The sequence below is a fragment of the Taeniopygia guttata genome, chromosome 1A (assembly GCF_048771995.1).
Source record: "Taeniopygia guttata chromosome 1A, bTaeGut7.mat, whole genome shotgun sequence".
In the NCBI taxonomy this organism is placed as follows: domain Eukaryota; kingdom Metazoa; phylum Chordata; class Aves; order Passeriformes; family Estrildidae; genus Taeniopygia; species Taeniopygia guttata.
This window is the reverse complement of record NC_133025.1, coordinates 34,029,871-34,038,605: the sequence shown is the minus strand read 5'-3', so window position 1 is coordinate 34,038,605 and position 8,735 is coordinate 34,029,871. Positions and strand designations below refer to the sequence as shown.

General features: G+C 42.3%; 2 protein-coding genes across 3 annotated transcripts in view; both read right to left on the bottom strand.

Annotated features, from left to right (window-relative positions):
- Positions 1 to 350: 350 nt before the first annotated feature.
- Positions 351 to 6,907, bottom strand: SLC35E3 (solute carrier family 35 member E3). Its single transcript, XM_002189873.7, has 5 exons — positions 5,386 to 6,907; positions 5,187 to 5,297; positions 4,082 to 4,240; positions 3,098 to 3,180; positions 351 to 2,697 (listed from the first exon to the last, which is right to left on the bottom strand). Exons 1-5 carry the CDS (start codon positions 6,337 to 6,339, stop codon positions 2,511 to 2,513), a joined length of 1,494 nt encoding a protein of 497 aa, XP_002189909.4. The 5' UTR covers positions 6,340 to 6,907; the 3' UTR covers positions 351 to 2,510.
- Positions 6,813 to 8,735, bottom strand: part of NUP107 (nucleoporin 107) — a 21,981-nt gene continuing 20,058 nt past the window's right edge. For both annotated transcript variants that reach the window (XM_030259439.4, XM_072922949.1), the window contains exons 26-28: positions 8,325 to 8,438; positions 7,872 to 8,039; positions 6,813 to 7,172 (exon numbers count right to left, since the gene is read on the bottom strand). In XM_030259439.4, coding sequence (XP_030115299.4) covers positions 7,065 to 7,172; positions 7,872 to 8,039; positions 8,325 to 8,438 — 390 coding nt within the window. In that variant the 3' untranslated portion in view covers positions 6,813 to 7,064. The remainder of the gene's footprint in view (positions 7,173 to 7,871; positions 8,040 to 8,324; positions 8,439 to 8,735) is intronic.

Here is an 8,735-nt window from a genome sequence, read left to right as displayed (position 1 = left end):
AGTATCGGTAATTTTTGTGAGATTCCAGTTTTACCCCAGGATTTAAAGTTTCCCTTATTTGTGCCACAAGTCCAAAAAGTTCAAACTCCCTGCTGTATTCATATGTACAGAAATCCACGTGGTACCCAGATTTTGTCTTATACACACCTAGACCCCCTAAGTTATGGAATTCAAGCAGAAGATGAAAAAAGACAAGAACAACTCCTCTCTTCTGCAATAAGCAGGTATCAGACAAATGATTAAAAATTTATTCCCACCCTCCACATGGTATCCAAAGAAACAATACATACAAAGATCTATTTATCCCACAATTACACAAGCATCCTGGATTTAATATTTTGAAACATATGACAAAGTTCAAGATACTTTATTGATTAGCTACAACAAATAAATCTCAAAAGAGAGTTCTTGAATGCATGAAAAGAAAAAAAAAGAATCACATCACTTAAGTGACTCCCACACACACCTTCCAGCACCAGATTACATTTATAATGTACTTTTTAAATGATGCTGTTAACATTCTCTTGCAGATCTGCTCCTCTCCTTACAGTCTTTTGCATTTTCAGGCATGGTGGTTTCGTTCATTCTACCATATCATATATATATTTACATCCATCTCATCTCAAATATTTATGTCATACAGGCATGTAATTCAGTTGTTTTCTAGATGTTTCTTTGCAGTCTATCTACATCTCAAAAGAACTTGTGCACAGCACAAATTAATGCAAATGGCTTTCTTGGTATACATACTGAAGGATATGTATCCAGAGCTTGACCATCTGAACAGATCTTTCAGTAGTCCAGGCTGTATTTTTAAACTAATTATATAGATCTACAAAACTATTAAAAAAATATTCTTGGACCAGTACAATGTCCAAGAAACAGTTGGTAAAGATGTAACATTTTTCAGGTATTTGTAACTCTGAAATGATATAGTGTTACTGTATATACTCAGGTTACAGAGAGGAATAAATTTTTCTTAAATCAAGAACTCTGTAACAGAATAAATAAACAAGCTTGAGAAAAGTTGCATTGTTTCCAACACAAATACTTCTTACCTCTGTTGTAAAAAACTTAGAGGAACTAAATACTATTTCTGTCAGTCACTGTACAACTTAAATACTTGGTTTTGTCCACACAATTCCCCTCTTTAAATCTGATAGAGGTAGATAAAGACAAAACAAACCCCAATATGTAAGGATTAAGATACTGCAATTAAATTCTAACCCTGCAAATCTAGTGAACATATGTTCTCACCAGATTTACGGAAAGCAGTTATTTTTTCTTTCCTTTTTTTAACTAGAACAGCACTGAACTTCTTCCATCCATGTTGTCAAAGTAAGTGCCTTATACTGTCTTAAAATAATTTTCAAAGCATTTTTAAATTAGAGCAGCAGGTCTCACCTTGCACTCTTTAGTCATTCAGGTATGTTTCCCAGGACTGTCTGTTGAAGAAATGCTGCCTCACACCCAGCATTGTCCAGACAGCCCCTGGGCCTCTCCCCCAGGTGACAACAACAGATGATAAAGGATGAAACCTGCAGATCCCACCCAAGGTACCTCTTGGGAAAAGGCGTGGGAGCAAGGGAGGTGGTGCTGAAGGCAAGAGAGAGAACTGGGCAACCTTCACACCCATTAAAGATGGTGACCTTTCTGAAGCCTTCTCAAAATTTTTTTTAGCATGGGTGTCTGTGTGCAAGGGCTGCAAAACATTTGGTTACTACCACAAAACCAGAGATTTTATTAGGCACACAGGTATTTACAAGCTCTTGTGTAAAGTCTTGGTTTTGGCACAGAGAAAATGATAAAGTAACAACATTTTTCAAAACGTCAATTACTTCATTAATGTCCTGACAAATTAAAAGAAAAAATTAAGATGAACTGTTTAGACCCAATTTCCTACTATTCCACTGCTTGGCCTCTTCACCTGCAATTTTATCTACTTTCTTCATCTAAAAATGTATCCATACATAAGAAAGCATATACAAGAAATAGGAATGAGTCTGGCAGCCTTTTTAAAAAATGACTGGACAAAGTATGTTTGTTTCCCTCTTCACTGTTCATTAGAGAAAAATGAGGAAGCATCACTACGTACAAGAACATCTACATAAAAGTGCCTCCAAATTTCTGCACAACGGCAATACTGGCTTGATCACAGAGACGGGATTCTTTTTCTTTCTCTCTCTCTATTCTATAACTGTAGCTATCATGATCTCATTTGGTATGCAAAAAATATAATTACTTCAGTACAATTTCCACAGCAATTTGAAGTGTGCCTTTTTCTCTTTTAAGTTAGTGTTTTAATTTAATGAAAACGATAGGACAGACTGAGATGGCAAAACCCCAGCATTTTACATCCTTCAGTTTGTTTGGTTTAGTTACAGAATTACAATCTTGGCAGTTAAACTAAAACCATAGATCTAAGTGGATGAGGCAATTTTGTGCATTCTAAAATCAATGCATATTTAAATACTTGGTTTCCTTCACAACAGTGTTCAGAAACTCTTGTTCTATGGACGCTGGACCAATTTACTCTTATTGCTTTCCTGCTCACTAAGCTTGAAGTGGGTGTAGGCTAAAATGCCGAACAGCGTACACAGAATCCCAAGGCCTTGGTTAACAGACAATGGATCCTTAAATAAGAGGCATCCTCCCAGGAGGGTGATGCAGAACTTGAAATGTCCGAACATGTTATACCTAGACATCTGTTAAGGATAATAGCCAATAGCAGTATTATTTTTTATAAAAAGAAACACTTGGAATTTTCATTAGTTCCACCCGAAGCATGCAATGGTACACTGTGCTGACTCAACTCCTACACAGAGTTTACCCAGTCTCTGTGGCTGTATTTACGTCCACCTAAAGCCTTTCACCCTTTTCACTGCTGTCTGATGGACATGCCAACACTTCCCCAAGGCAGCCAAAGCGTGAGTTAATATTCCTTGCAGGTATGAAGGTCAGCGAATGAACAGCCATTACCTATACAAATCCCAAACCAGGAAGGTTACCAAACAATTTTCCCACATAAATCAGCCCAAATGAATTCCAACAGAATTAATCTGGAAACAGGAGAAATGACCAGTGTTACAAAGGATACGTGACAGGTGATGTGTTTCCAATGATCCAGTAAATGGACAAGTTTACCATAAAGGCTATTATTCCAGACAGCAGTACCATTATCTGTGGATTAACGGACACAGTCAGTAATTTGACTTGCTTTTGGCAATTTGTAGATACATTCCAGGTTATTTATTTAGTTTCATTTACTTTCAAATGCAAAATATCAGGCAAGATAAACATATGGAGAAAAAAAAATAGAAACAGTTTCAAATCAGTACCAACACTGGTGATGTGTATAAGCAGCTCAGTGACATATATATTTATGACATCCATAAATATACACTGATAGAGCCACAGGCCTTTTCTCCTTTACTCTTGGTGAACATTTAAGAGTGATTTGGAAAATCTGGATACTCATTCACATAGAGGTCATATTTTTTAACTTTGAGATAAAGTCTTATTTATGGTCACAACAAAAACTATTTTAGCAAAATATCTGATTTTACTACTGTGAATACTTGCTATCCCATTCATAAAATACAATGCTAGAGGAAATGACCCATCACTGAAGGGCACAATCAGCAGTAGTAAGAATATGTCACTGGCTTTTTTTTGGACAGAAGGATACGGAGAAAAACTACTAATTTTAGGGAACAACCAATGTTGGCATCCTTCCACAGAAGACAAGCTGAGAGTGCCCTTCTCTGAGTGGACAGTCGGAGCTAGAAATAGAGCATTTTATACACTAGGGGAAGCATCTGGATTTTGATAGATTTTCCTGTTGTTCAGATGCCCTCTAAACAGAAACAAGAATAAGGAGATAAATCAATTGACAGACTTGCGCCTCTCAGAGGAAGGGACAGACTCAGCAATGGGCTTTTTGTCCTACACATGTCCCTCTCATCTCACCAGAGACAACAGCTGTACAAAAATCTGTTCCACAAAGAAACAGATCTTACTATAAAATTTAACGACATCAGTGATAATTATTTAAATAAAATAAAGTCAACAAAAGCCTTACCACAGCAGAAAGTGTCCATGGCCCAAATATTCCTCCTTCTCCAAAGACTGGCTCAAAGAAGGGTATGATGAACAACAACATAGCTGAGGACATTGGTGCCTGATAGTACAACAACTGCATCGAGTTTACCTGCAACTCATGCTGCTTAGCGCCTACCCACTAAAACCAAAAGAGAAAGTTGTTAGGAGGAAAAGAATCCCATAAACTGAAAAACCTGAGCAAAAGCAAACTGGCTACTAACATGGAGGGAGTCTCGCAGGGACAATACTGAACAGGCTCTTGAGCCTCATCTTTGCCTCAGTGGAGTCTCCATGTGTTTGTATTTTTCAAGTGAAAAAGCCATGAGGGAAGAAAATTATACGCAGGGGCATACACACTATGGGTCAAAGAGACACACTTTTTTTTTTTCTTTTTTTGAGGCACACTAGACCTCCTGCAAAGAAATTCACGTTTAAATCTATCACATCTACATTACAGGAGTTTCTAATCTAGGAGGCTCTTCCAGTCATGGTCAATAACAAATCGGGTGAGCTATTAGTACAATGTTACAGCAGAAAGGGCTGAGGCAGTCCTTGGACATAAATTTTTAAAACTATAATTATCCAGAAAGGTTGTATTGTGCATTTATGTATTAATCCATCCTCTACAAAACCACCTTAGAATGTATATAGTCAAAACTGAAGAAGGATACTGATAAAATGTAAATAGCTCAAGGATAAACCATGGGGTTGAAGGACTGGAAAACATCCTTTCTAGGGAAAAAGCTCAAACGCAAGGCACATGCTTCAGCAAGGAGAACATCTGTTCCCTCTAGAAAAAAAAAAAAAAAAAAAAAAAAAGGAGTTTTTACCGCTAAAGCAGTCTTCACCCCTTGAAAATAACGCTCACGTTAAAGATGACACCCCAATTTCTAGCAGATGGACGATCAATTCCGTAATATGTCAGGGGTTAAGGTGCATTATCACAATTTGGTGGCGGTTTTCAAAAAGAAACAAGGGAGCACGGAAGGTTTCCTGCCAGGCTGGGTGCTACTGAAAGGCGATGATGAAAGCAAGGGGCAGCATTTGGGAGCCCAACCACCGCACGCTCCCGCGCCGTTACCCACCACTTGGTACAGGGAGGTCACCAGCACGCCCAGGGTGGCGAACGCCATCCCCAGAACGCTGAACTTCACGTCGTAGTAGGAGTTGAGGAAAACGCCCAGCGTGATGGGGACCTGTGGAGGGGGACACGGCGGTTTTAGGCAGGCTCGCTGCCCTCAGCGCTGCCCCTCCCCGCTCCCCTCGGCCCCGCCGCCTCCTCACCAGGGTCAGCTTGATCCGCAGAGGGAAAGTCTTGCCGTAAGCCACGCTCTGGATGACCACGATGACCGGCGTGGTCATGGCCTTGGCCAGCTGGTAGGTACCGATGGTGTTGCTCTGCAGGGAGAGGTTGGTGAAGACGACGAAGCCGCAGAAGCTGAGGGCCAGCGGCAGCACCTGCGCGGGCTGGAGGCTCTTGGGGGAGAAGGCGCCGAGCGCCTGGCACAGGTAGAGGCCGAGCCAGGTGATGGCGAAGTGCACCAGGGTGAGGCTGAGGTTGGGGAAGCCCAGCCGCACGTACAGCCACTTGTTCAGGAAGACGATGCAGATGGAGGCGGCCAGATTGACCAGCAACCCGGCCGCCAGCCGGCCCTGCGCCGGCAGCCAGCCCATGGCTGAGGCAGCCGGCGGCCGCCGCGCACCGGCCGGGCCCGCCGCCTCCGCCTCCGCCCCGCCGGGACACGTGGGCCCGCGCCTTCCGGTGGCCCCGCCCGCCCCGAACGGCCCCGCCCGGGAGGGCCGGAGGGACAGCCCTCCGTGCGGCGTGTCCGTCCGTGCTATGTGCTCTCCGTGCGGCGTGTCCGTCCGTGCTGTGTGTTCTCCGTGCAGCGTGTCCGTCCGTGCTGTGTGCCCTCCGTGCAGCGTGTCCGTCCGTGCTGTGTGCTCTCCGTGCAGCGTGTCCGTCCGTGCTGTGTGCTCTCCGTGCGGCGTGTCCGTCCGTGCTGTGTGCTCTCCGTGCGGCGTGTCCGTCCGTGCTGTGTGTCTGTGTGCGCCCCCGCCTCCTGCCCAACAGCCCCGACGCGCGGAACGCACCTCGGCGCCAAGCCACAGGTACCTCTCCACAGCGGGACTGGGCATCCCCACAAACACGCCATTGTACGTGCAGATGTGCAGCACAGAGCACGTTCTTTGCCAGGTGTCAAGAGACACCGACTCGGGTAAAGGAGCTAAAGTCATTGCCTAACTGCACCACGTGTCCTCTGCACTCGTCTTGTAAAGGAAAAGGCAGCTAAACGTGTTTACACATGTAAACAGGGGCAGAACAAGCTTTCAAAATAAACTACAACGTATGATCATCTTGTCTCTGGTTAAGGACTTCATCAGCATTTTAGCAACTCCTTCATGTACAGGAGGACACTACAAGCCATGAAGCAAGACTGCCTTTTCTTCCCAAAGGGCTGGAAGTAACCCCTTACTTTTGCTTTTTGGTTTTCCTTTCCTCCAGTCCAGTGTGTCTGTTTTCTTCTCCCCTACTTTCTCCATGCACCTTCTGGCAGTCTCACTTTCCTTCCCCCCGTATCCATGCTCATTTTAACTGCTAAGTAATGTTTTTGGTCTATGGGCAGTCTTTTTAGCATGTAGAAAATAAATTAAGGATGTTCAGAAAAATCACCAAACTTATATAATGACATTTTAGATAAGAACAAGCATTTTCTCTTTTTCAAGCACTTTTATTAGGAAAAAAAACATGAAAAAGGTTGTGTAACAAATAACATCTCTGAAGTTGGTCATACTTTTTCAAGTTTAAATTGAAATCTGAAGGTTGGGGTTTTTCACCCCACAAAAAGAGAGAACACTTTGTCCAAGCAATGATTCTGTTGGGGTCTTTTGTTTGTTTTTGTTAAAAACCAGAATGTCCATGCTCAGAAGTTTTTGAAAGTATGAATTATCTGCATGAAAACTTATGACTGAATTTCATATCCCAAAGGATCAAGATCCTGGTCCAGAAGTATCAGAGAAGATTCCCTCAGCTTCTGCAGAAGCTTCCGGAGCTCTTCTTTTGAAAATACCTGAGAATAAATAACAAAAAACCAAACATCATAAAGTTATATTTATTTTCAATGAATAGCACTGATACAAAAAAGTAAGTGGTGGTTAATTAAGTTACTATTTTTCTATTTGATTATTTATTTCTATTTAAGATAGTGTGATCATCAGGCATTTCAGAAGGACATCTAGTAAGACATTGGAGGTTAGTAGCAGCATCCAAAACCTGAATGTAGGCTCAAGACACCTCTGTCTCATTTTGGGGTTGTTTTTCAGGCTTTTGGAGGCATAGACGATCATGGGTAAACCAAACGCTCTAAATCAAAACCTGCTTATATAGTGTTTGAAATGCAATGGAAATAAAGAAATCAATTACAATTCTACACCTAAACTTAGAATCATGGAATCATTTAGGCTGTTAAAGACCTTTAAGATCATGAAGTTAAAATTCAATAGCCCCCATCCAGAAACTAGTAACTGCACTACTCAGAACTGGTTGTCAGAACACCAGTCATTATCCTCAATATTTCAAAGTTAACTCTTTGATTCCTTAAGTCATAACACAAGGAAACCTTTTACTACTGCAGTGAACGGGAAGCGATAAAGAAACTTATGATGTTAAGGAACATATGGTGTCTTCCTCTCTATATAGAAGCTTCTTCCACAGCCAACCCACAGAGTTTTCAATGTAAGCCAGGCTGTTGCAGCCGTGCCCAGCTCACCGTGTAGAGCTTGTGGCGCTCCGAGGCGACCATGTCAGCGAGGCGCAGGCACTCCTGGTGCTGCCCCGTGCTGTGGAGCACTGTGTGCAGCAAAAAGCACATCATCGGCAGACACAGCTTTCGCAGCAGGATCATCTGGTGCGTTCGCTCAGGGTCATCATCGGCATCCTTACCACAGCAAAAGAATGCATTAGTGTTGTGAAAATCTACCTTTAACAGGCACCTCAGCACAGCTATGCAATTAGCACTGTCAGAGGCAGAAAACTGGCCTAAGCAGCCTGGAGTGGACTGTCAGATGTGATCTGCATGGTTACTAAGGGGAGCAAGCTCTAAATGCTCACAGCAAGGCCAGAGCCAATTAAACAGGAACACATGAAACTAAATGTCACAAAAGTACAACTACACGTGATCTGTGCTTTGTGGTCTGTGTCGTGACATAAAACTTCCTTTTACCTCTCTGACATCAACCATCCATCCTCCATCAACAAAGAGCAACACATTGTACATTTTCTCCTTAACATCAGCTGTAAGAGCATCCAAGAGGCCTTTCCAAATGCCATAATCCATCTGGCAAAGAAACAAAAAATAAACTGCTGCAGAACAGGATAATTTCCAAGGCTATTTTAAAACACACTGCAGCTCAAATTAAAATTAGAATCTTCAGCCAGTGGCTAAAACTTAAAAGTCTGCTGCTAACAGCTATTTCCATCCTTGCTTAATGCTCAGACAGGTTGTTCAAAACAAAGCCACTAGAGGAAGACAATTTTAAACAACCTATTCTCCGTGCTTATAAAACAAATGTTTATGTTAACTGAATAGGGTATATTTTTACTGAGCAGACCTGCAAAAAGAACTTCAGTCAAA

Coding starts and splice junctions, on each gene's coding strand:
- SLC35E3 (XM_002189873.7), bottom strand. CDS start 6,339: ATGACTTTAGCTCCTTTACCCGAGTCGGTGTCTCTTGACACCTGGCAA. Junction 5,298..5,385: donor TGCGGATCAAGCTGACCCTG/GTGAGGAGGCGG, acceptor CCCCCTCCACAG/GTCCCCATCACGCTGGGCGT. Junction 2,698..3,097: donor GGAAACACATCACCTGTCAC/GTATCCTTTGTA, acceptor ACAGATGTCTAG/GTATAACATGTTCGGACATT.